Genomic DNA, 26,601 nt, shown 5'->3' on the forward strand with positions numbered 1-26,601 from the left:
AGCTCATCATTCAGAAAACGAAGATCATGGCATCTGTTCCCATCACTTCATGGGAATTAGATGGGGAAACACTGGAAACAGTGGCTGACTTTATTTTTTTGGGCTCCAAAATCACTGCAGATGGTGATTGCAGCCATGAAATTAAAAGATGCTTACTCCTTGGAAGGAAAGTTATGACCACCCTCGATAGCATATTCAAAAGCAGAGACAGTACTTTGCCAACAAAGGTCCGTCTAGTCAAGGCTATGGTTTTTCCAGTGGTCATGTATGGATGTGAGAGTTGGGCTGTGAAGAAAGCTGAGCGCCGAAGAACTGATGCTTTTGAACTGTGGTGTTGGAGAAGACTCTTGAGAGTCCCTTGGACTGCAAGGAGATCCAACCAGTCCATCCTAAAGGAGATCAGTCCTGGGTGTTCACTGGAAGGACTGATACTAAAGCTGAAACTCCAATACTTTGGCCACCTCATGCAAAGAGTTGACTCATTGGAAAAGACCCTGATGCTGGGATGGCAGGAGGAGAAGGGGACGACAGTGGATGAGATGGCTGGATGGCATCACCAACTCAATGCACATGAGTTTGAGTAAACTCCAGGAGTTGGTGACGGACAGGGAGGTCTGGCATGCTGTGATTCATGGGGTCGCAAAGAGTCGGACACGACTGAGCGACTGAACTGAACTGAGTAATACAAAATTCCCTGTATACATGTATTAGGGACATTTTCCTTAGAGAGGATTAGGTTTTCCTAACAGAGGGTTAGGATTCTTACAGGAGCATCTGACCCCCCCAGTGAAGAGTCACTCATCTAACATAGCCTCCTTATTTTAGAGATGAAGAGACTAAAGTCAGAGAGATAAGTACTGCTTTATCAACTTTCAAAGAACCAGAACATGGTTAATCTTAAAGCCAGATTATGTCTGCTTCATTATCAACACCATTATTGTGTTTCTATGTCCCTATTAAACGTTTGAAACATTCATTTAATCTTCATAACCCTAAATTAAGTATTTTTATCCCAACTCCACAGATGAGAAACCTGGAACACACAGAGGATAAATAATTTGCCCACGGCCATGGAGCCTTTAAGTACCAGAATCAGGACTTGAATCAAGACCAAGGTGTTTTGTTTCCTGAAGTTACATTCCTTTTTTAGAGAGGGAGGGAAGTCTTTTAAAGACTGATGATTCATTTATATAGTGTAATGCATAGATATTAAGTGGACTGTAAGGTTTTGTGAAATGCATACTTTTATGTAATTCATATCACCCCTATGAAGATACACAAATATCCTAACACTCCAGAAAGTTCTTTGGTGACCCTTCCCAATCCTAGACAACCCCTTCCACTAAGGCAACCACTGTTCTTGTTGCTATTACCACAGACTAAGCCTCTCCATTCTAGAAGCTTACATAAATGGAATTATACTGTATGTACAGTTCTGCGTCTGGCTTCTTTTTTGCTCAATATAATATTTTTGGTGCTAGTGATAAAGAACTCGCCTGCCAATGCAGGAGATGTAAGAGATGCGGGCTTGCTCCCTGGGTCAGGAAGATCCCCTGGACGAGAAAACGGCAACCCACTCCAGTATTCTTACCTGGAAAATCTCATGGACAGAGGAGCCTGGCGGGCTACAGTCCATGGGGTTGCAAAGAGTCAGACACGACTAAAGTGACTTAGCTAGCAAGTGTGCACATGTATGCATGCTGGTGCTAATGTCATTCATTCCTTTCTATTACTTGGCATTTCATTAAGTTTTAATATCCTTTCCATTTGGGGGCTATCATGAATAAAATTTAATCCTTAAACTGTTTTACAAGTCCTTTTGTAGATACATGTTTTCATTTTTGCTGAACTATAAATGTGTGCTTAATTTTATAATAAACTGCTAAGCAAATTACCAAAGTGGTTACATTTTATATTTTCCAAAACAATGAATCGAGGCTCTAGTTATTTCACATCCTTGTTGGTATTTGGTGGCGTCAAACTTTTTAATTTAACTATTGGGTATGGTGTGGTGGTAAGCTTTTAATGTTCATTTCCCTGATTTCAGAGATGACTGGTGACATTGAGCAGTTTTTCAAGGGTTTACTGGATACTTGTATCTCTTTCTCTTTTTATTATTGATTTACAGTGCTACAGTGTTTGGTACATATCCTTTGTCAGATACATATAGAGAAACCAAATTTCTCCCAGCCTGAGGCCTGACAGTTCAAGTTCATTGATCTTTTCTTCTGCAGTATCCCATCTGTTCTTAAATTCCTCCAATACATTTTTTTTTTCAACATACAGTTTTCAGATCTAGAATTTTCATTAGGCTCTTCTTGCTTATCTAGCAGTATTTGTTTAGTTAATGGATGCCAAGAGTACAAATTTTGTTGTTTTCCAAACGTTGAGTTTGCCATTTATTTACTAGAGGATCAACTTTATCCTTTGAGGTTTCTGGGCTTTGTTATGGGAGTGCCACAGCTTTGTCTAAGATGTGATCTTGCTAGGGTCAATGGAATACTTATTTTGCTCTGCGTGGTCTCTCCATTCTGGCTGGTTGGAACTCTGGGATCTCCAGTACTGGGCTCATTCAGGAATATCCACTTACTTCACAGCCTTTCAACAGCTATCTTCAACCAGGGTATGCAGCGTCTTGCCCAGCACAAATGCAGCTTAGTATTTGGGCAAGGGCACAAGGAAATCCCTTTGCAGATTTCTGGAGACTCTTCTCTGTGAAGCTCCCTCGTCTCCAGGACCCTGCCCCAGCCCAGTGAGCTGAATTGTTGGTTTGTTTCCTCCACCCAGATGGCTGCTCCTGGACTCCACTTTCTTTCACTGTAGTTTGGAAAGCATTCCAAACAGGGAGAAAACTGCAGTGCATTTGAAGCTCATCTTTTGGTTTCTCTCTCAAGAATCATAGTCCTATATGTCTGTGTCCAATGCCAAAAAATTGTTATTCATGCACTTTTGTAGCATTTTTATAGCTCTTTGTGGTAGAAGGGTAATTCTGACACTCGTTATTCTGACTGCAACACCAAAGGTTTGAGTCTTCATCATCTGTGCTGTTCCTGCTCCTTCAGATGCCTGGTTCCTTTTGACCTGGTCTCTGCTCACCGGTTTCATCACAGAACTTGTGTCATCTGCACGGTCACACCCCTCACATGTCTATGCACATTCAGACGCTGCTTCCCTGTGCCCGGGCCTCCCTCCACGCTGGGTCCGTCTCCGTGCCACCTGCGCCACTCTTCCGCCTCTTGGCTCCCGTCTGTCCTTCTGAATCAGCGTGAATAGCATTTCCTCGGGTATTCTGTCAGGCCCTCCCAGAGTAGGCTGCACTTTCCCCAAAGCCTTATAAAACTTGATGACCACTTCTTATTTTATATGAATGGTATTTTTCTGCTTGATTCTAAGTTCTATCAGGGCAAGGGTGGGGATTTTCCTGTTTGATAAACGTGAACAGTAGTCACCTGTTGTTGTGCCACTTGAAAATGTCCATGAAAGATTTACACTAGTAAAAATACTGGATAAACTTGTTTTTACGATACCCAGAGGGAATTTACCTGAAGCTTCACTCTAACGATTAGTAACCTATCACACAGACCTTGCTCTGGGTGTCCTCAATCGCCTTCCAGGCAGATTTTCTCACTTCTGTCTTTCACCTCCCTCCTCTCACCATTCCCTGATGCCTTTACCAACTAAACTATATATATTTTTGGTGCAAGGTAAATTACTAAAGCCATTATAAATCTTGTATCTCAAAGAACATATCTCGTTACAATCTCATAAAGCATACCCTTTGAAAAAACACAAGCAAACATAAATCCTAAATATTTTACAGGCATTTTTGTGACCAGAGCGAGAACTATATACAGCAAAATTCTTACAAAGTGCCTGTGAGCTCAGGAGTGAAATTACAGGTACATTTCTGACCCTTGCAGGCTAAGAAGAGAGTTCAACTAAACAAACCATGACTTCCTTAATTAATACAGTAGCCAGTGCCCAAAAATGCAGAGTATAGACTGGAAATACATAAGCTAAAAGCACAAGTGAGCAGTGGGTGGGATTGTGAGGTCGTTACGTTATTGTTCCAAACTGACAAATACACATGGATTTCTCAATACTGATTAGTCTGACTCCTACAGGTAATGCCACATTTTCACTCAGTAAAGTCCCCAAAGGACAATTTCAAGCAAAGTTAAAAAAAAAAAAAAAAGCACTTTCCTGGGAAAGAGAAATAATACGACTTAAAAGCAAGTGAAAGGAAATGTAAGAGTGAAGGGATTCAAGAAATATCCAATAAAATGTTGAGCCAAATGACCTTTTGAAGTCCTTCCAATGCTTAAATTTTAAGAAGTCATTAATTTAACTGTTTACAATAGCCAAGACATGAAAACAACCTAAATGTCCATCAACAGAGGAATGAATAAAGAAGATGTGGTACATATATACAATGGAATATTACTCCACTATAACTGAGTAATATTTTTAATATTACAAGCCATTAAAAAGGATGAAATAATGCCATTCGCAGCAACATGGATGGACCTGGAGACTGTCATACTGAGCGCAGTCAGTCAGAGGAGAAACACTGTATGACGTCCTTTATATGATACTGAGCGCAGTCAGTCAGGGGAGAAACACTGTATGACGTCCTTTATATGATACTGAGTGCAGTCGGTCAGGGGAGAAACACTGTATGACGTCCTTTATATGATACTGAGTGCAGTCAGTCAGGGGAGAAACACTGTATGACGTCCTTTATATGATACTGAGTGCAGTCAGTCAGAGGAGAAACACTGTATGACATCCTTTATATGTGCCATCTAAAAAGAAGTGAAACAAATGAACTTATTCACAAAACAGATACAGACCCACAGACTCAGAAGAGGAAGTTATGGTTGCCAGGAGGGGAGGATGGCAGGAAGGGCCAGGGAGGGAGTCTGGACTGACGTGCACACACTGTTATATTTAAAATGGACAACCACAAGGCCCTACTGTACAGAACAGGGAACGCTGCTCGATGTCATGTGGCAGCCTGGATGGGAGGGGAGATTGGGGGCGAATGGATACATGTGTATGCAGAGGTACTTTGCTGTGCAGCTGAAACTATCACAGCATTGTTAACTAACTATCCTCCAATATTAAAAAGATTTTTAAAAAATGAAAAAGTTTACCCTTGTCCACGGATTTAGGTTTAAGACACCAAGTAACTTAAAAAATTCCCACCTTCACATTATCTCACAGCTCTTTGGGTAAAGGGTGGGAGTGGGGTTATTGCCAAGAACAAATACAGCAGATTACCACATGGGAGGAGACACTTGGGTGTATAGCTTTTCCAAACTGCAGACAGCAAGTAGTGCAAGTTGTAGCACTTTGTAATTTATATATTTTTTCTTTTGAGTCTCTAATAGGCACATTATAACTTCAGAAATAAAAGCTACAGATTGTATCTATAGACATATTAAAAGTCACAGTGATTGGAAAGAAAATAAGGTGAAATAACTAAATTATGAAGAAACTTACCATTGATGTTACCACCAAGGCAGGAGAAAAGCCCATTGTGAGATAGAAAAAGAGCTCAATCACCTTATACCTGCAGAAGAGAAATGTGTTAATATAATTTATCTATTCCTACAACACTTAAACCATTTCCTTGCCATTTTTTTCTTTTGAAAAACAAATGTAAACTCTTAATGAAATGTATTTTCCCTACAGGAGACCATTACAGACTGAAATACTGTAGTTGAGTATAACAATGAACGAATACTTCTTTCAGGATTGTTGTTGTTTAGTCATTAAATCCTATCTGACCCTTCTGTGACCCCATGAACTCTAGCCCTCCTGGCTCCTCTGTCCATGGGATTCTCCAGGCAGGAATACTGGAGTGGGTTGCCATTTCCTTCTCCAGGGGATCCTCCTGGCCCAGGGATTGAATCTGCATCTCCTGCATTGGGAGGTGGATTCTTTACCACTGAGCCACCAGGGAAACCCTTTCAGGATTGATAAGGCATCAAATTCTACATGCTACATGGGAAATGTTCTTTGCCCAAAGTTATCACTGAATCCAATTAACCGTGCACCTTCCCTTTCTAATCCCAGTGTTTGCCTTCACCGTCATTCCAATTCATCACTATAAGACACTGAAATTATGAAGCTGCACAAGGAATAGCTTGGCGCCTCCTCTATCAGTGGCAAAGGGATGGGAGCCTTAAAGAACTAAGGGAATGTGTTTCTGATGGTCTATTTTGTATCTGCACAAACTCTTAATTTGTAAGGCTCATCATCTTAGATGCAGATTATTTGAAAATGCTAAAAAAACACACTGTACTGAAATTCAAGTTATATTTATGCCTAGTCAAACTACACTTTAAGTTTCTCGAAGGCAAGGGCCAAAGTATATTTATGTTTGGATCTGCAGGGCCTAGAACAGTATGTGGCACCATTTAGGTTTTCCCTAATACCTGCCAAACCAAATGGCCAAGGATGACTCGCATCTCGTTCTTAGTGTTTTGTACTCAAAGTCCACCAGGAGGTAATCATATCAGGGAACTGGGGAAGAATGTGGGTTTGGTTTACATCAGAAGGCCTGAAACAGGATAAAAAATAGTTGTCTTACTTTACTTCCTATTTTATCCAAGGGTATAAATTAGGGGTTTGAGTCTGAGAAGCAAACTGTTCCCTTGGATATATATATATATAATGCATAACACCACTCAGAATTGCTAATTATGGTCAAAAATGCACTTAAGTGAATTTCAAAGTTACAGAGAAGTTAGCTAAAACTACTATTTTCTTCTGAAAAGAGAAAACAATTTATTACTTTGTGACAAGCACACGTTATAGTCAATTCTGAGGGCCATTCTGCCAAAAACAATAGATAAAGAATTTAATAAACTGTATCCAAATAAATGATTTCATGGTTGTGAGTTTCTCAAGTTCAGGCATATGAAATGATGAGAAGAGCCATGGAATAGGAACTAGGCCACCTGGGTCCTAATTCCAGATGTGTCACTGATTTCATGCATGTACTGAATGTTCTCAGTTTTCAAGCATGAAGCAGAAATAGACGACTTGAAGGTCTCTTCTAGAACTAAGATGCTAAATTTCAATAAGCTTTCTTTTTATATTGCTTCACACACTAGGACCTTTGAATACCAGGTTAAAAAAAAATGTGTTCCATGGTGAGGATACTAAGAGTTCATATACCCTTCCAAACATCCCCCTTCCCAGGAGTCTTGGGTTGGAACAGCTGCTGGGCTCCTAACTAGGTTAAGTGTTATGCTGAGGGCTTAATATCGATTATCTTCAACCTTCCTAGAAACTTAGAAAAGCAGTTATTTTTCTCATGTGGTAACTGTAAGTCACAGAGGCAGGCTAGTTTGTAGATACAACTAGTCTGGCTGAGGATGTGAAGTGAAGTCTGACTCATTTCAGAGTCAGAACTGAACTGCCATTGCAGATGAGAGAGAAGGCTACTTTGTCCTTCAGCTACATCATGTGTTACACAGGCACCATTCATTTGTCTACAGCAATCTGTCCACCAGTGATATAGAGCAAATGGTTCTGAAGATTTGTTAAAACAATATATATTCTGTTTATGTATTTCTACTATTTTGAAGTACAAATGTAAAGTAAATCATACTGTAATGTAGATAAAATTTAGGAAGTTAATTTTAAAGGTATTAAATGTAAATTATTTTCTCTTACTTTTCATGGTAGAGAAATACATAAATGGTTCCTCCAGCTGCCATGAGCCAGATAAACCAACGCATATGAGATGCCAGGGGTCCAAGTTCACGGAGATTTAACCTAAAAATGTAAACATGACAACAGAGAACAGAAGTGATAAATGAAAGGAATTCATAAAACCTGTGTTTTCCTCTAGTCCTGAAAACTGATAGAGAAGGTAAGAGGATAAGACCAGAAAGAAAAAGCACTCAACATGTGGTGGAGGTATCTGGGCAACTGGGGTAAAATTAATAACTTAAAGAGACATGTACAGGTGAGCCCCAGCACACCACGACACCCGACTTTCCTGATTAGGCGGGCTGCTGCAGAGGCCACTTGCCTTCTCACTCCTGACTGTGTACTTGAGAGCAGACTGTTTACAAAGATTACTGAGAACAAAACCCTCAACTGGATCCCACACACACAACAGATACCTAATACACAGACCAAGTATCTCTGCCAAGAGAAAACTTCAGAAGAATTAGCCCAACATATGTCATGTAAGATATTTTGTTAGAATTTAACCATGGACTCCTGTGAAGCCTGAACTTAAAATGCTACAAATTCATCTGTACTAAATTCTGATTAATAGATATGGGGGAAAAAATGTTATTCTGAATGACTATTACTACAAAATTAGTATTTCCAAATGGAAAAGGTACCATCTGCATATCGAAGACTTACATGTGAACAAACTGTTTATTGTAATATTTGTTTCCTCAGTCTACATTTAAAATTTTTATTTACTTATTTTAAATTGAGGTATACTTCACAAAAGCCTCCAAGTATTCTCGCTCCAATATGATGCAGACCTATAATTTAGTAACAGGTACTGGGGAGAGACAGCACTTACTTTTTACTACAACACATAATTAGGTTTCTTTTGAATGATGGATGCTACATTAGTCAGAATCCAGAGACTGGGTGTTTCTAATGACTATAGTAGTTGACGGCATAATATCAATTTCCGAGTGGTTAAAACTGGACCATACCGTGGTAGAGGAAAACTAATTTTTCTTTAATTATGGATTCAAAACAGCACAAGACTCTATCTTGTCTATACCGAAAAGACAGGAAGAACCAGGACACTGAACTGAATACCAGGCATTTTAAATGGCTAACTAATTAGGCTAGCTCTCTTATTCACATAGCTGAAGAAATGAGAGCCGCATTCCATATATAGTAGCTACTGTGCTGTGAAGACAAGCAGTGTGAATTTCAAAAGTTAGCTTGTTTTCTTTACATATATATTTATAGCATTTCCATTTAAACAATTAGATGTCCAAGTATTCTGAATAGCAGAAGCACAAAGAAAGAAAATGGAAGGCAAAGGTAATCTATTTCCAAAGTGAGCGTGCTACCTACACACAACTTTGTAGCACTTCTCTGGAACATTCCAGGGCAGATGTGTATTCTGAGTGTCAGCAACCTTGTTTCCTTACAGTCTGCAAGCTGACTCAAGCAAATCAAAATGGGAAAGGAAAAAAACCCGTGTATGTATGTTTTTTGGGGTGGAGGGCAGGGACAGGAAGACAGGAGGGAAGAAGGACTGAGAATTCTCTCATAAAAATGCTGTCTTCAGAAAAACTGTATCTTACCATGGAGCGTAAGACGCAGCAATGAAGAAATAGATGACCATTCTATCGCACATGTGAAACCAATGCTCCACTGTCCTGTGGGGGCAAACACATCAGACAAAGTTTTCAGAAAACTGTAAGACTGGAAGTAGGGGTTGTCACTCTGCTAGGCCACAACAGCCACTCTTGTTCCTAGTTCTCATGGCATACATAAATGGGCTTTCAAAGTCACACAGCTTTCTTTTTTTTTTAATAAAATGAAGCCACAAATAAAAGCTTTATTATTAAGATTACACATACCAAAGATTCTCTCCATGTAAGAACCCCACAACAATCAGAAACTCTGAAACTATTAAACAATAACAAGCAAAATCTGTGCTTTCTGATGTTTTCCATTTCTTTTAGATCCTATCTAACAGGAAAATGAAGTTCCCCGAGGACAGACCACCTCTCAACCCCTATCATGGTGCAGGGCACAAACCTGTGAGGGCTCAGTAAAATACCCCCTAAAGCCACAGTCTTTTTAGAATGTCTCTGAAGCAGCCTTTACTCCAAGTACCTTAATGCAGACAATAAGTTGCAATAAAGCAAATTTAGAAACTAATTTAGGAACAGCAATGACACAAACAAGGGGAAAAAAAAAATGGTTATCTGCTGTCAAGAGGGTAGCCGCCTGCGCTTCTAAGCAAGTTTTCTCCTGCAACTGAAGGGTCAGGAAGTGTACAACGATCCGGCTCCCCGAGGTCTATTCACAGAGCGGATAAGACAGGATCTGCCCTTCACTGAGGGAACGTAAAAAGTACAAACGCACTGCACTGTCTTTAATCCACTTTCAGCCCAAGTGGTGGACACGACGGCTTGGTGGTTGACCAGCATTAGACCTGCCTCGCCACACACCCTGGGGTGGCCAGGGCAGGCCGAGGGTGTCCAGCCAGTCAGTGCTGGTCACTACATTAATGTTCTCAAGCCTGACTGCCTTTCAGAATCGTCCAGGGAAGCTACAATACAGTCACAAACTCCAGGCCAGCAGATCCTGACTTAACAGGGCTAGAAGATGAGGCAGAAGGTGGAGGGAAGAGGGGAATCTCTTTTTTTAACTGCTTGGACGACTGTGATTCTGAGCCAGTTCTGGGGCCTTTCTAATTCTGCTTTCCAGACGGTGGCAGCACCCAAAGTCAAGCTGCAGCTTGTTCAAGACCCACCCCGCAGGGACTGCCCTGCCAGCCCAGGGCTGAGACTCCATGCTGCCAGCACGCGGGGCCCAGGCGTGAGCCCTGGCGTGGGAACTAGACCCCACCTGCCACAACTAAGAGTTCATCTGCGGCAGCTAACACCTGGCGCAGCCAAGAAAATAAACAAATGAATAAAATATTAAAAAAATAAAACCCCACCACCTGCCTCTCTGACACTCACCCTCCAGAAACAACATCTGTATCAGAGTACGTATGAGCATTAAATGAGACGATGCGGCCATGTGATTAGCACAGCACCCAGCACATAGTAGGTACTTAACCAATACTCATTCCCTTCCCTCTTTTACTTAAATTAAGGATATACTGGGATATTTTTAAGAATTAATGCAATTAAAATAAATAAAATTCCACCCACAGCTTATGATTCTAGCAGTGCTATTGCAAGGTTCAAGAGAGACTGGTTTCTCTTACACCTTCTTCTCAGGCCTTGGCAGGGAGGCCCTGAATACTGAAGCAGGTACCTACAACTCTTTATTGATTCAGAAATCTAGACAGCAAAGCCAAGTCAGACAAGGCAATCACAGGCACTGCACTATGCCAAAAAGATAATGAAGAGGCTCTGGCCTCTGCGACAGTGTGTCCTGAAGAGTCAGGATAGGTACTTTTGAGGCATGCTTCTGAGTGTGTCCCTGGGCTCCTTCATGATTCAATGCTGTGGTTTTATTTTAAGCTCAGGGAACTGTCAGCTTCTGGGTGAAGGTAGCAGACTACAAACTATAAGCAATAATGTGAAGGGTGTGGTGGAAGTAAACCTCAGGACCGGAGTCAGAGGACCTGGGATGATCAGATTCTGCTGCAATCGATGACTCGGGCAAGTCAGGGAGCTTCTCTGGGTCTCAGTTTCCCCAGGTGAAAATGATGGGTCTTGGATTAGATGTTCCTTAAGAATCCTTCTTGGAGAAGGCAATGGCACCCCACTGCAGTACTCTTGCCTGGAAAATCCCATGGACGGAGAAGCCTGGAAGGCTGCAGTCCATGGGATCCCTGAGGGTCGGACACGACTGAGCGACTTCACTTTCACTTTTCACTTTCATGCATTGGAGAAGGAAATGGCAACCCACTCCAGTGTTCTTGCCTGGAGAATCCCAGGGATGGCGGAGCCTGGTGGGCTGCCATCTATGGGGTCGCAAGGAGTCAGACATGACTGAAGTGACTCAGCAGCAGAAAGGATCCTTCTGGTTCTAAAACTCTGATCTTTAAATGTGAGGAAACTAGTAATCATCTCATCACTAGCAGAATCCCAAATCCTGCTTTTAAATAAAGCATATCTTTTTAATGTTAGATTGTCCAAATAGCTTGAGATTTCTTTGAACATTCTATAAAACCAAAAATTACCTTCTAAAATTATACTAAATCACTTTTGGTCTGTTCTAAATCCTCCTGAGAAGAAACTTTGCCCTTTGGGGTTGTACAGATTCTATTTCATAAGCAACTAAATGGTGTGCTCTACCTTTGTATTCTCCCCAATTAACTCTTCACTCAAAGGATGATTGCTTTTATGTTCTTCTCGTTGGGAGGTGAGGGACCGCAGTATTGTTTGGAAAGCGTTTAATAGCTAATAAGTAGCAACATCTGTGTGTTTTGTTTGAGTAGATACACTGGATCTAATTCTGAAAGCTGAACTTCACAGAACAGTAACCTGAGCTGTAATATACCTGCAGTATAGCTGCAGTGATTGTAATTTTCAGTCACCCTCACATGCATCATCTCATTCACCTATCACAACAGTCCACCAGTCGGGCATTACCATTCTCATTTTAGTGATGAGGAAACTGAGGCTACATGAGGCCAGGTTGCAGGTTGCAGGGCTGGGACTGAAAACCCAACCGATGAGTCCAAGCCCAGGGTCCTGCCCACCACCCCTCAGCTGCAGTGGAGAACAGGCGTCAGGGTTCCACACTGTCAGTCCTAGGGAAGCAATGTGGGTTGGTTTGGTTGTTGGTTGGTTGGGTTTTATTTCGGCTGAGCAGCGAGGCTTGCAGGATCCCTGACCAGGGACTGAAGCCGGGGCTCCAGCAGTGAGGGTGCAGAGTCCTAACCAGTGAACTGCCAGGGAATTCCCAGCAATGTGGTTTTGTTTGTGTTTTGAACAAAGACCCACTTTTTAAAGATACACATGGGGGGTCCTCAAACTCCTTCCAATCCATAGAAAATTTCCTGAGCAATGAATGGGACAGTTGAGTCTACCAGGAAGGGCAATGTCCACTCTTCGCCTCAGCTGCCCAAAGCATGCCAGCAGGAAAGGCCAACCTGAACCAGTGATTCTGTGTGATCTGTTCAAACAGCTGCCATTCACGGTACCTTAAGTGGCTCTTTTTCCATGCTACAATGTGAAATACTGTGGAAACGATGAAGAGGGCACAGAGGCCCATTCCATAAATCCAAGCTGTTATCTTTTCCCAGCAGTCATCAGAGAGCCGGTGAAGGAGGGCACTGCCCACAATGGCCGGAACAATGAGGAACTGAGAGAGAGGGAAAGAAAAATAAATATTCAGTAAAACACTGAATTGAGAGCTGTTAAAAATACCCAAGTTTATGAGGGACAACTTTAGGAAGATCACTTTAAAACACACATCTCCTTTCCCGGATAATTAGAACAAGCACCAGATGAAGCTGACGTTTTGCTGCGCTGCGAACAGGTGCTGTGTTTAGGGCCCGGAACCTGTGCCTGCCAGTGGGGACATGGTCAGGCAGCAAAATTACTCAACTGTTGCAAAACAGACGTCCTCTATCCTAATTTTGCTACCAAGCACGTATCCAGATTTCCCAGGGATGACTTGATCTTGAGATAGTCCTTCCTGTTTCCCCAAAGTGCTACTGAAAGCCCAAATTTCAGCAAAGGGTAACTAAATGAATTCAATCAGTGCATATAACGCACATACCACACTCAAATCATTTGTCCCATCATACGTCCTCATCTCTAGTTAGGATGTCTACATCCCACCAGTTTGGGGGCTACTGTAGAGTGAAAAGGGGTGGGAGGGTCTTTGCATTATCTCATTTTCTGAGATTCATTTACCTATTTGGCTGTGCCAGATCTTGGATGCAGATGCGCGATCTAGTTTCCCAACCAGGGGTTGAACCCAGGCACCCTGCACTGGGAGGATAGAACCTCAGACATGGGGCCACCAGGGAAGTTTCCGGGTTATTTCATTTTTAACAGCACCTTTCAAGTAGACAAAGGTAATCCATTCCTACCAAGTCAAATAATTTTAAGAGACTAGGATCTTAAGAGGGAATTTTGCTTTTACGCCATATTTTACACTACATATGGACACAAAGTGCAAAGTCTAGCCATAACAGTATGACTAATAAACATTTTATAATAATAGAAATCATCAGGAGAAATCAACTACTTTATTAGATACCAGAATAAACATACCTGGCAAAGAATGCAAACTTTAGAAATCTCATCTATTTTTGTCTCCAACACCTATGTTTTCTCTCTTGCAACAGAATATTAACTCTTCCAGATAGGATCAGCACTGAATTTCAATGCTGATTACAATGGCTGAGAACAAAATGTGAAAATTAAGGACAACAAAGTAAATTTTTCATAAAACAAAATTTATTTTGAGACTATGTCCTTTCTATTTTTTTTATGTTAAAGTATCTTCCTGAGAATTAGATGGAAGTTTTTTGTTTTGTCATTTTTAGAAATTTTAATGCTCTCTGAAATCCAAAAATCAGGGATACAGTTTAGTAAGTTTAATAAGATGACGTTTTCTGTTCTAAAAAATTAATGTGTGTGTTTTGTCAGTTTTCCCTTAACTTTGGTTTATATAAGTGTTCCTGATGACCATCCAGGAGAGATAAACTAAAGGATTATTCAGGTCTACTTCAAGAAAATACTATTCTTAAAGGTGACCTGTGCATCTCAACAACCAAACAATTATATTTAAATGCTCAGCATTATGCTAAATAATAAGCACTTCACTGGTTGCTTTCATAGGTCAGTATTTTGAAAACTATCAGGACACTATTTTTCTACCTTTTATCAGTACTTTGCAGTTGGTAAATGGATACAATGATGGATGTATACTGGAACAATAAGTGAAAGAAAAGGCCATATAAGCTATCATTCAAACTTTATATCCCTTATATCCTAATCCTGAAGTAGACTTAAATACATACACACACGTACACACACACGCTTATTTTCTTAAGGGCCTGTGGACAATTATCTTAAGAAATAACTTTAATTTTAGCTCTGTTAAATTCATCAGACATTTAGTTAAGAATAAAAAATGGAAACCCACATGTCTGTCAAAAGATGAATGGATAAAGAAGGTGGGATATGTATAAACACATACATACATATACACATACACATGTAATAGAATATTACTCAGTCCTAAAAAAATGAAATATTGCCAATTTGCAGCAATATGGAGGGACCTAGAGATTATCGTACTAAGTGAAGTAAGTCAAAGAAACACATGATATCATTTATATGTGAAATATAAAAAATAAAATAAATGAATCTATACACAAAGCAGAAACAGACTCACAGACATAGAAAATAAACATGACAACCAAAGGGGAAGGGGAGTGGGGGCAGGAAGGGGGATAAATTAGCACTACGGGATTAACAAATACACGCTACTAGACAAAATAGAAACGCTCAAAGATTTACTGTATAGCAGAGGGAACTATATTCAATATCTTATAATAACCTATAATGAAAAAGCTGGCTTAAAATTCAACAGTCAAAAAATGAATATCATGGCATCTGGTCCCATTACTTCATGGCAAATAGAAGGAGAAAAAGTAGAAACAGGGACAGATTTTATTTTCTTGGTCTCAAAATCACTGTGGACAGTGCCTGAAGTCATGAAATTTTAAGACGCTTGTGCCTTGGAAAGAAAGCTATGACAAACCTAGACAGTGTATTAAAAGGCAGAGACATCACTTTGCCGACAAAGGTCCGTATCGTCAAGGCTATGGTTTTCCCAGTAGCCATGTATGGATGTGAGAGTTGGACTGTGAAGAAGGCTGAGCACTGAAAAATAGATGCTTTCAAACTGTGGTGCGGGGTAAGACTCTTGAGAGTCCCTTCTACTGTAAGGAGATGAAACCAGTCAATCCTAAAAGAAATCAATCCTGAATATTCATTGGAGGGACTGATGCTGAAGCTGAAGCTGCAAAACCTTGGCTACCTGATGCAAAGAGCCAACTCATTAGAAAAGACCCTGATGTTGGGAAGACTGAAGGGAAAAGAAGAGTGGCAGAGGATGAGACGGCCAGATGGCATCACTGCCGCAACGGACATGAATCTGAGCAAACTCTGGGACATAGTGAAGGACAGGGAAACCATGGGGTCACAAAGAGCCACACACGACTTACTGACTGAACAACAGATGAAAAATAATCAGAAAAATGTGTGTGTATATATATACACGAATAAAACTGTATCACTTTACAGTACCGTTGAAACTGTCATAGTATTTTAAATCAACTACACTTCAATTAAAAAAAAGAAAAAAAGATGGGTATCTAGAAAGTACAGCTAATAATCAAATTAGGCTGTGCATTCTTTAAGTATGGACTCTAAACATTTTGACCCTCTGGGGTTGTGAGGCTCACTTCACAAAATATGTGTCATTAATGCAAAGACAGGGGTCAGCTCAAATCTAGAGAATTTCACCAAATCCTTCCTGCCCTAAGAATCTAAGCCGCAGGTCCAGGGAGACTGTCCACTAGTGAGGTTACTCCAAATTTCATTACTGAAGAAGCCCTTTAACGGGGCTTCTTCAGGGTAAGCATGTACAAAGTAGGTAGAAACTCTTTTCTAAAGAAAAAATATTCAGCAAGATTCTAGCATTTTACTTATTTAAATAAAAATATTTTGAGCACCTAAAGAAAAAGGACAGTGATAAAAGAGAGTAACATTTCAATACCACAAATAACATTTGAATTCTACTATTATAATACTAGGGCATGGCAACCCATTCCAGTATTCTTGCTTGGATAATTCCATGGACAGAGGAGCCTGGTAGGCTATAGTCCATGGAGACTCAAAGAGTCGGACACAACTGAGCGACTAACACTTTCGCTTCACTATAATACATAGAACTGATACTTTAGAAAGTTGGATTTCTGCTAAGTAATGACCAGACAGCATTGTTCTATTAGATTACAAGGGAATCTACCAAAAACTAGTTGATTTCAGGTTTATTTGGCATCACGTTCCTTTATAGAAAACACTATTCTCTGGAGAAGGGGCTTAAAGAAATGAAAAGGCACAACTTGAATTCAAGCAAATTTTACTCCAATAACATTTATATGTAACCTACATATTATACTAACACTGTCTAAAATAACTGAATCAGCCTGTTCTAAACACTCTTCACTAAAGAGATAAATTGATCTCCTCTATCTCTTATCTTCAGACTATATACCAACCACCATTTCCCCTCAAAAAATTTCACTAGATGCAACTTTCAAAGGGAATAATGAAATCATAGATAAAAGGAAGTTTATAGTGACACAAGAAAATGCCAATAAAATGAAAATACACACATAAACACAAACAATGGGCTTCCCTGGTGGCTCAGATGGTAAAGGGTCTGCCTGCAATGCGGGAGACCTGAGTTCAGTCCTTGGGTCAGAACGATCCCCTGGAGAAGGAAAAGGCAACCCACTCCAGTATTCTTGCCTGGAAAATTCCACGGACGGAGGAGCCTGGTGGGCTACAGTCCATGGGGGTCACAAAAGAGTCGGACATGACTGAGCAACTTCACTTTCTAGATAGTTTTGCTTTTCTTATGTATTTTTCAGTATTTTCCATTTTTCTTAAAATGAACATGTTTTGCTTTTAGAAGGAAGAAAAAACTGAATTCAGGAATTAAACTTTTCTTTTACAGTAAGGACTAACATCTGCTCTGAGAAGCAATGACGACCGTGGGGATGGGAAGGATGTGGCTACCTATTTTAGGGGATCACTCAGGGGGAAAAAATCTTTCTCAGCAAATGGGGTGAACACTTCTTGCCAAATGAACACAGGTGACTGTCTTGAAAAGGTAATTCATTTCATTCCAGGGGTGACAGTCTTTATAAATAATTTCCTTTGGTTTTTCTTATAACTAAACACTTAATTTCTTTCAAAGAAGATCTTATCTGAGAAAGCAAATTCAGGATCAACAGAGCTGACTGTAGGTCAGAGCACTCAAAGTATCTAACGGCTCACAGTTTCTGATGACATGTACTGATACGAGGTCAGGAAAGGTCACAGGGATGGGTGAACCGGATTGACAGGGCTGAGATTAACAGAGATGATCGCCCCTTCTTCCCACCAAAGCGCTTGGGAAGCATGGAAAAGGCAGGCAGCTCGTACTCACTGCATGTGTGTAACAGTTAGCAGCATGTTCGTAACAAGTTGGCTTGTAGCGGCCATTGGCAGGGGCCCGGTGGTTCATGAACCTGTAGAAACAAAAGACATCCCATGAGAAAAGCTCAGAGTGTGTAAAGAACGATGGGAAAGCTTGTCAGAGTTTGCCTGGTCTTTCTAACTGAAGAGGTGACTGCTGGAAATACCTAGCTACTGGAACAAAACCAAAGCCACAAAGCCGGTGTAAACTGAATCAAAGCCTTTGTCTAAAGTGCATGCCCTAGTTAACTGGATTCAGTATTCTTTCAGTTCATTCAAAAAAATCTTCTACCAATGAAAAGCAAACAAAACTCCTATCTATCCCCTTCAACTGGTACTCTTCAACTGGGATACTTAAAAAAAATAAAAAATTAAAAATGGCATAACCAAATCTGAAATCTAAAAAAAAAAATCAAGGTCATTTTCCTAAACTTTATAAATACCAGTAACCACGATTTAATGTGAATTCAATGCATTTGAAAGTTCCTATTTTGTCTCTCAAAATGTATAAAGTTTTATATATATTAGATCTTTAAATGCTCCATCCCATTATTAGCAGGGCTGCCAAACTAGTTTCCCTGTATTGCATTACCTGTTCCGGCCCCAGACAGCTTAAATAAATGATACTTGGCTGCCTCCAGGCCACTGGAAACAAGAGGTCCATTTTCATCTGCATTCTTCCTGAATTAAAAAGAGTTTGCTTCAAAATCTAAATATGTGACTAGTGCCTGACACACTGGCCAGAACATTCATGTGTGCCTGGGCTTAGTCGTGTCTCTTTGTGACCCCCATGGACTGTAGCCCCTCAGGCTCCTGTCCATGGAATTTTCCAGGCAAGAATACTGGGGCGGGTTGCCAGGATCTTGCGTCTCCTGTAGTGGCAGGCAAATTGTTGATCACTGAGCCGCCTGGGAAGCCCCTAAGAGCGCCTGAATCTAAATACCAACACTTGGTGTGTACACGTGACCTGCCTCCTGAGAAACCTATATGCAGGCCAGGAAGCAACAGTCAGAACTGGACACGGAACAACAGACTGGTTGCAAATAGGGAAAGGAGTACGTCCAGGCTGTATATTGTCACCCTGTTTATTTAACTTCTATGCAGAGAACATCATGAGAAACGCTGGGCTGGAAGAAGCACAGGCTGGAATCAAGATTGCCGGGAGAAGTATCAATAGCCTCAGATATGCAGATGACACCACCCTTATGGCAGAAAGTGAAGAGGAACTAAACAGCCTCTTGATGAAACTCAAAGAGGAAAGTGAAAAAGTTGGCTTAAAGCTCAACATTCAGAAAACGAAGATCATGGCATCTGGTCCCATCACTTCATGGCAAATAGATGCGGAAACAGTAGAAACAATGTCAGACTTTATTTTTTTAGGCTCCAAAATCACTGCAGATGGTGAGTGCAGCCATGAAATTAAAAGACGCTTACTCCTTGGAAGGAAAGTTATGACCAACCTAGACAGCATATTGAAAAGCAGAGACATTACTTTGCCAACAAAGGTCTGTCTAGTCAAGGCTATGGTTTTTCCAGTGGTCACGTACGGATGTGAGAGTTGGACTGTGAAGAAAGCTGAGTGCCGAAGAATTGATGCTTCTGAACTGTGGTGTTGAAGAAGACTCTTGAGAATCCCTTGGACTGCAAGGAGATCCACCCAGTCCATCCTAAAGGAGATCAGTCCTGGGTGTTCATTGGAAGAACTGATGCTGAACCTGAAACCCCAGTACTTTGGCCACCTCATGCGAAGAGCTGACTCATTGGAAAAGACTCTAATGCTGGGAGGGACTGGGGGCAGGAGGAGAAGGGGATGACAGAGGATGAGATGGCTGGATGGCATCACTGACTCAACGGACATGAGTTTGGGTAAACTCTGGGAGTTGGTGATGGACAGGGAGGCCTGGCGTGCTGTAATTCATGGGGTCGCAAAGAGTCGGACATGACTGAGACTGAACTGAACTGAACTGATGGGCTTGGGGCCTGCAAGATGTCAACAGGCTTTACACAATAGTGTAGGTTTTTGCTTGAGTTAGTTTAAGGGGGTGTGGGTAGGAGGAGGAGACTTTGTTACTTGTCACTAACAAGTTCTGACTATTCATGTCTTATCAATTAACACGATGGAAAAACGGTACCAGGCTAAACCAAATGGCACAGACAGGTTGCCAAAAACTGACTAAAAACATGTGGCCAAGCAATTCCAAATAGTGTCCAGTTTATGAACAAAAGACCAGCCAACATTTCTCCCTGAGTTAAAGAAGGGCCTGGTAGCCCTAGAGCAAATGAGTAAAGATCAAGTGGCAGTCCCTGCCAAGCTGACACAGAAAGTTCGAGTGGAAGATCCCTTAGGGAACGGAGTTGGCACTGTGAAGACACCTTCCCTGTCTTCACCAAAGGGCAGCTATCTAACTAACATGCAAAAGATACACATACTGAATGGGATTCATCACACGGCTTGGAAACTATTAGAGAGAAACGTACAGTTAACAGCTTCAGAATTACTCCAAGATATTCTCACACATAGATAAATAAATCTTTTCTCCCCTGACAATCCTTTAAATAATTTCACTAATTTCCTAAGGGACTAGAGTGTTGCTATACGGCAGTTATTAGTAAAAAAGAAAATAATTACACTCTTGGGAAGGAGGCTTTAAAAGTGTCCCCTGCATTCAAGGGCCTACAGGATTATCAGCCTGAGACACAAGGACAGGGCTCTAAGTAGCATACCCCATTAGGAATTGTAAAGGGTAAAGAGTAAGGCTCCAGGGTGGCTGAGGGTAGATTAAACTGCAAGCACTCTCTGCAGGGCATGCTCAGGAGGGTTGTCCACCCACCACCAGCCTGCAGGCTAAAATAGCAATTTATATCTCTGGCAGCCCAAACTAAAAATAGTCAGGCTATAACAGAGACAGGGATAGACTTTAAAAGCAAGGAAGCTGAGCGGCCATGTGTGTAACATGTTTGTGCCCACCTGGAATCACTCAGGTTAAAAATGAACTCAGAAGTTGCAGAGAAAAAGATTCCTTCCATGTGACTTAAGGTAGTTTCTCTCTAAGGGCAGGGTCAAGATTCTGGCAATAAGGAAAGGGAACAGCAAGTATGTCAGGCACCGTCTGGGGCCCCATGGGATGGCACATGGTTCTGCCAGGAAATTTACATTTTCCATTTCTCTCTGATACAATCATGCCTCCCATTGCCTCCTGAAGAAATCATTATGAAGAAATTAGTCACCCAAGACCTACATGAAAAGCAGATGTAAAATGCAAATAAACCCCCCAACACTGAGGCTATTCTCTTCGCCCCAAAAGAATGAGGAAGGTTCTCAAGAGTTATGGGAAACAGCACCCACTTAGGCCAGACACCTCCACTTAAAGCAGAGCCATTCTGATGGTCATCCAATGCTAGAAAACATTCTAACACTGGGTGTGTCGCCCATGCTGCAACAACAGAAGCCCCCCAAACAAGTGCCACAACTAGAGGAAGCCCACGCGTGTGGGCTAGGTCACTTCAGTTGTCTGGACTCTTTGCGACTCTATAGACCGTAGCCTGCCAGGCTCCTCTGTCCATGGGATTCTCCAGGCAAGAATACTGGAGTGGGTCGCCATGCCCTCCAGGGCATCTTCCTGACCCAGAGACTGAACCCGTGTCTCTTAGGTTTCCTGCCCTGGTAGGTGGGTTCTTTACCAGGAGTGTCTCATGGGAAGCCTGGAGGAAGCCCCTGTGCCCCAAGAAAGAGCCCACATGCTACAGCGAAGATACAGCATAGCCTTCCCCCCATCCCAATTTTTTAGCCCACAACAGTGCCTTCTGAAGGTAAATCCGAAATGCACCATCAGACCTCAGAGCCTGAGATCAAATCTCAGAAGTTGTCCTTAATTCCTCTGTATTTCCCCATACTCCAAATGCAAGTACTGTCTGTGCTATCTTCAAAATACATTCCAAAACAGTCCCAGTCTCTACAGTTTCAAAGTTACTACCTTAAATCAAGACATCGACTCCTCTGGTCTGTAGACAAAGCTCTGGTCTACCTGCCCGCCCGCACATGGACTCTCTTCTTTACCCAGCAGCCACGAGTCTGTTAACACCAGATCACATCACATGCTAAGCCCAGCTTAAAACCTATCTGGCTTCCCAAAGTGCTTGGCAACAGGGCCTCCTCTGCAGGCCACGAGCCCTCCCGACTTCTCCAGCCAGGGGCTCCCTTCCTTTCCTCTCCCCCTCCAGCCAATCACAGCCTTTCTGCTCCTCCAACCAACCAGGTCTGATCTGACTCAGAGCATCTGTGTTTGCCGTTTATGTCTGCCCAAACATTCTCCTCCAGTGTGCCCAGCTCTCCTCTCACCTGTCAAACTCGGCACAACCATCCTACCTAAAGTATCAATTCAGCAGAGCCCTTATCACAATTAGTAAGAACTGGACTTTTTGAACTTATTTTTTATTTCATCTTTCCCCACTGTAAAGTGAATTCCATGAAGGCTGCCTTGTCTATTTTTTCATTTCCAGTCCCAAACACAAAGTCCAGCTGATTGTTGGATCTTAATAAATAAGTGTTGAATGAGAATAAAAAGACAGACATTTTGCTGCTGCTGAAGCATTTTATTATCCTAACTGAGAGAGATCCTGCCGGCAGTTAGTTTCACTGGGGATTTCTGTATGCAACAAAAACAGGCAGTCTTAGAGCCAAGAGAATCCTCGATCTTGTGAAAACAAAATGGACAAAGGACAAGACCATGAACATTTCAGGGGCTCCTTCAACATCATTCGAAGGGGCAACAGAACTGATCCCTACATAGAACCCTACTATTGATATTAGCTGTCCTGTATGAATAAGCATGATGTTTAGGAGAAAGTGCCTGCAGTCAGAGGTGGCGATAGTGGTGGCAGCCATTTAACTTAATTACTAAATAAGGGAAATGGCACATATAAGGAAACAACTTCAGTGTTCTTCAGTGTTCACTGAACGGTGTATGATTCGATGCTCTGAGAACATGGAACAAAAAGAGAGGCAACAGGCAGCACTGGAACACTTCCTAATGCTTTAGAATAAGACGCCTTACCACATACTCAATTTGAAACTAACCAGTGGTCACAAGGCTGGAGCTAAGAAAGCAGTATCCTTTTCCTTGGATTTCTGGTTGCCAGGCTGGAGAAATGAGCACACACCAACAGGACACTTTAGAAGCTCTGGGTCCTAGGCCTCTGCACTATCACACAGATGTTGTGTGTGGGTGGGGAGACAGAGGTAAATGGCTGCATGGGTGGTGGAAAGGGACATGAACCCTTCTGTCTGCCCCGTTCTAGCTGTGTGATGATAGCAGGCTCTTTTATTCTCTAAAGCTCTTCTATTAAATGGGTAGAAGTTTGCCTTTCAGGGTTACAGTTAGGGATGAGATGAGTTACCTACAAATACCCAGCTACTGCCTGGCACTGATAGGCACTCAATAAATGTTAGCAAGTATTCTAATCAGTCAGAGATGCTGTGAAAGGGAGAGAATGACTCTGTGCAGTGTGGGGGTAGAATCAAGAGCGAAAGGGATACAGCACAAAAGATAAAAGGTGTCCCAGTGGGATTTTTCACATCCTAAGATTTTTGAGAAGCCATGCCTGCATAAAGCCCTCCACTTACTACACTGGGTTAGGCGTCCTTATAGCTCTTCTCCACATATGGCAGAGCTCTGGAAGTTGATCCAAAGCCACAGTGACCGCCAAGTTTCCATTATGAACAAACCAGCAGGGTGTTCAAGTTTTCTTATAAGTTAGACATAGCCACAAAGGATGGCCTAATGAAATGTTTTTACTGCAGTCAAATGCTCTTCAATGGAGTCCTGGTGAATCTATCAAAAGGAATACAAGGGCTTAAAGATAAGTGTGTTCCTCTTTCTAGTTCCTCTGTCATTTACAACCTGTAACTATCCTAAATGCTCACAAGATGGATAACAAACAGCTTTTAAGAGGTGCAGAACAGTACTCTCAATATGTTAATGTATAGACCACAATATATTACTTATTTGCAGACTTTATTTCTAAGTTCAAGTTGATTTATAGAAATATCTTTGCAAACAAGAAATTACGGGATCATTCATTCTGCAAAGAAAATCAGGGCAGGTCTAGATGTCATCAAGAAAATAACTGTTAAATATCCACTGACATTGTGCAGTTGCTGCGGAAATTACAACGTCTATGCTATACCAAAAGAAAATGCCTGTATTTTTAATTTTTAAATGAATGGAATAGAGGGCAAAATCACATTACAACTGTGATAATAAGGACTGCATAGATTAGTGTCCAGCAAACAAGAAGAGTTCAATCAGCTGAGATGGTAGGATCTTAAATAAAGATGTGTTTGTTTTTCATTTCTCTTAATACTGCTAATGTTTGTGCAACAAACAATAACACAAGTTTCTTTTTTTTCTTTCTTTTTCGAGAGAAGAACTGAAAGGATAGAAAAGAAATAGAACTCTTTAATCTAACAAAAACCGGTAAATGCACAGAAGACTGCCACGGTTCCCGGAAAACAGGAAGAGCACAGATGTGCAGAGAAGTAAAACCAAATTAAACACACCACATACAGGGTTTTGCCAACCATTGCTGAGCCTGTGTTACATCCTCCCTTGAAGCCCCTCCAGTCCTCATGGCTGACTTCATGTTCTAAAGACAGAACATCATGGTTCCCTTTTGTCTTTGGAAGAACTGATATGATGTTCCCATTAGGCGAACATTGCCAGGCATTCACCACACTGAGTGATAAGCAATGTTCAAAAGTTAATCCAAGTCTTCATCCTGATCACTCCAACTCTCCCTGTGCAAATGTCACTCTGGAGAAGAAATGAGACCAGCAGAAGAGGTGAGAGGGTTTCTAGGGATTAAAGCATTGGAAAGAAAAACAAAACAAAAAAAAACCCATACTTCAAAATCCTGTAATAAAAAGCAATGCCTAAAAACGCAACAAAAGCCTTAAGAGATTTCATGCATTTTTTTTTTTTTTTTTCCAAATTCTACTGCACACTAAGCTAGCCTGCTCAGGGTGAAGGCCTGGGAGTGGGGATGCTAGCCTGATTCAGACAAAGGGATGGAGAGTTACCACAAACACACGACACGTGAACTTTCACCCACTTACACGAAGGAGCATTAGGGGAAAAAAAAAAAAAAAAAAGCGCAGAGCTTCCTCTCGAATTATGGCCAGCCTCCATTCATTGCTAGATGGCAGGGACCTGGAGTCAGGATTAAGGCCAAGTTATCTCCCCAGGCTGGCGTTCCCACCGGCTTTCCAGCCAAAGAGCACCCGGCCATCCTTCCGGGGGGCCTCCTCGGTTCCTCGTTTCCTAACCCAGGCGTCTCAACTGCAGGTCTTACCGCCCAGAAGCTAATGCCCCGGCGCGGTGACCCAAAATAGCACACGCTGGGGCTCTAAGCCCGAGAACCCCGCAGGCAAGGCTAAACCGGCGGAGCCTGCCTCAGTTTTCCCCACCGCCACGGCAGTTCAAAGACAAGCGCCGGAAACCCCCAGCACCCCTGCGGGGCAACGTGGCTCGGGTCCGGGCGCCTCGGGGGCCCCCCAAGGCCGGTTAGGGATGCAGGCCAAGGCTGGGGTAGGATGATCCGGGGTCGGAAGATCCGGGGCCGGTGCCCGCGGCCGGCGTTCAGGTCCCCGGAGCAAGCGAGAGGCTGTCCCTGCAGGGCGAAGCTGGGCGGGCAACCGACCCCCCGGGGAAGGCAACCGGGGTCCGAGGGCTGGGGACTGCAGCCCGCAACGAGCAGCGGGGTCCCGGGCCGGCGCGAGACCAGCTCCCGGAGCGGGGCCGCCCGGGGACGGCGGGGCGGGGAGCCCCCGGAGCACGAGAGGAGGACCAGGCGGGGCGCCGGGCCCCACACGGGCGGAGGCTGGTCCGGGACCCGGTGCCGGCGCAGGCGGCGGGCCTGGGGCGCTGCCCTCTCACCGCTGGAATCGACTCTGGAACCGCATCGATGCTCCTGCTCCTCCGCGGGGGCCGCGAGCTCCGTCTCGTCAGCGCCGGCGCCCGGGTGCGCGGCCCGCAGGAGCTGGGGCGGCTCCGGGGGCCGCAGCGGGCCCGGCGGACCGCTGGACCGGGCAGGGGAGACGGGGCCGGGCCGGGGGTCGGGACCGGGCCAGAGCCAGACCGGGCGCCTGGGGGCGGGAGGGCGGCCCTTAAACGGCCCGGCCGCCTCCCGCCACCTCCCGCCGCCCGGCCCTGCCGCCCCCGGCAGGGAGGCCCCGCCCCACCCGGCGCCCAGACCCGCCCCCCGCTGCCCGCGCCCCGCCCGCTTGCGTGCTCCCGCGGCCGCCCGCGCGTCACCGCGCCCGGGGGCCAATCAGCGCACGAGCGGAGCCGCGGCCGCGCTGCCATTCATTCCCGCTGGGGCAGGAGAGGGACGGGGCCTCCCGGCCGGGGGCGGGGCTACAGAAGGGGCGTGGTCTCCCGGCGGGGCGGGAGACAGAGGGCGGTTCACGGCTCGAGGGGTGGAGTTGGAGCGAGAAGATAGAAGGGCCCAATGACAGGAAGAAAAATGGTAAAGGAGGATGTGAGGCACGGCTCTTGAAAGCGACTGTGGTGAAAACAGCAACAAACAAAGGACCTCTGTCTGTGTTCTAGTCCTGACTCTGTGTCTTTCGTTCTTCAGCATTCCTTTCTTCATCCCTCCGTTCGTTTATTCCTTCATCATTTTCAAGGTCAGC

The 26,601-nt window shown here is 43.1% G+C and overlaps 1 protein-coding gene across 13 annotated transcripts in view; it reads right to left on the minus strand.

Annotated features, from left to right (window-relative positions):
• MMD (monocyte to macrophage differentiation associated) overlaps positions 1–26,130 on the minus strand; it is an 81,425-nt gene extending 55,295 nt beyond the window's left edge. For 9 of the 13 annotated variants that reach the window (XR_009491522.1, XR_009491521.1, XR_003030632.2 and 6 more), the window contains exons 1-6: positions 25,844–26,130; positions 17,881–17,962; positions 12,842–13,002; positions 9,309–9,383; positions 7,690–7,791; positions 5,506–5,575 (exon numbers count right to left, since the gene is read on the minus strand). Coding sequence is in view for 7 of the 13 variants with exons in the window: in XM_059877963.1 (XP_059733946.1) it covers positions 5,506–5,575; positions 7,690–7,791; positions 9,309–9,383; positions 12,842–13,002; positions 17,881–17,962; positions 25,844–25,869 (516 nt within the window). In the remaining 6 variants the exon portion in view is untranslated. Of the gene's footprint in view, positions 1–4,451; positions 4,806–5,505; positions 5,576–7,689; positions 7,792–9,308; positions 9,384–12,841; positions 13,003–17,880; positions 17,963–18,501; positions 23,741–24,475; positions 24,722–25,843 lie in introns of those variants that run through there. The other 4 variants (XM_059877965.1, XM_059877964.1, XM_024980001.2 and 1 more) reach the window with 4 other exon arrangements.
• Between the last annotated feature and the right edge of the window lie 471 nt (positions 26,131–26,601).

The sequence above is a fragment of the Bos taurus genome, chromosome 19, assembly GCF_002263795.3.
Source record: "Bos taurus isolate L1 Dominette 01449 registration number 42190680 breed Hereford chromosome 19, ARS-UCD2.0, whole genome shotgun sequence".
Classification (NCBI taxonomy): Eukaryota; Metazoa; Chordata; class Mammalia; order Artiodactyla; family Bovidae; genus Bos; species Bos taurus.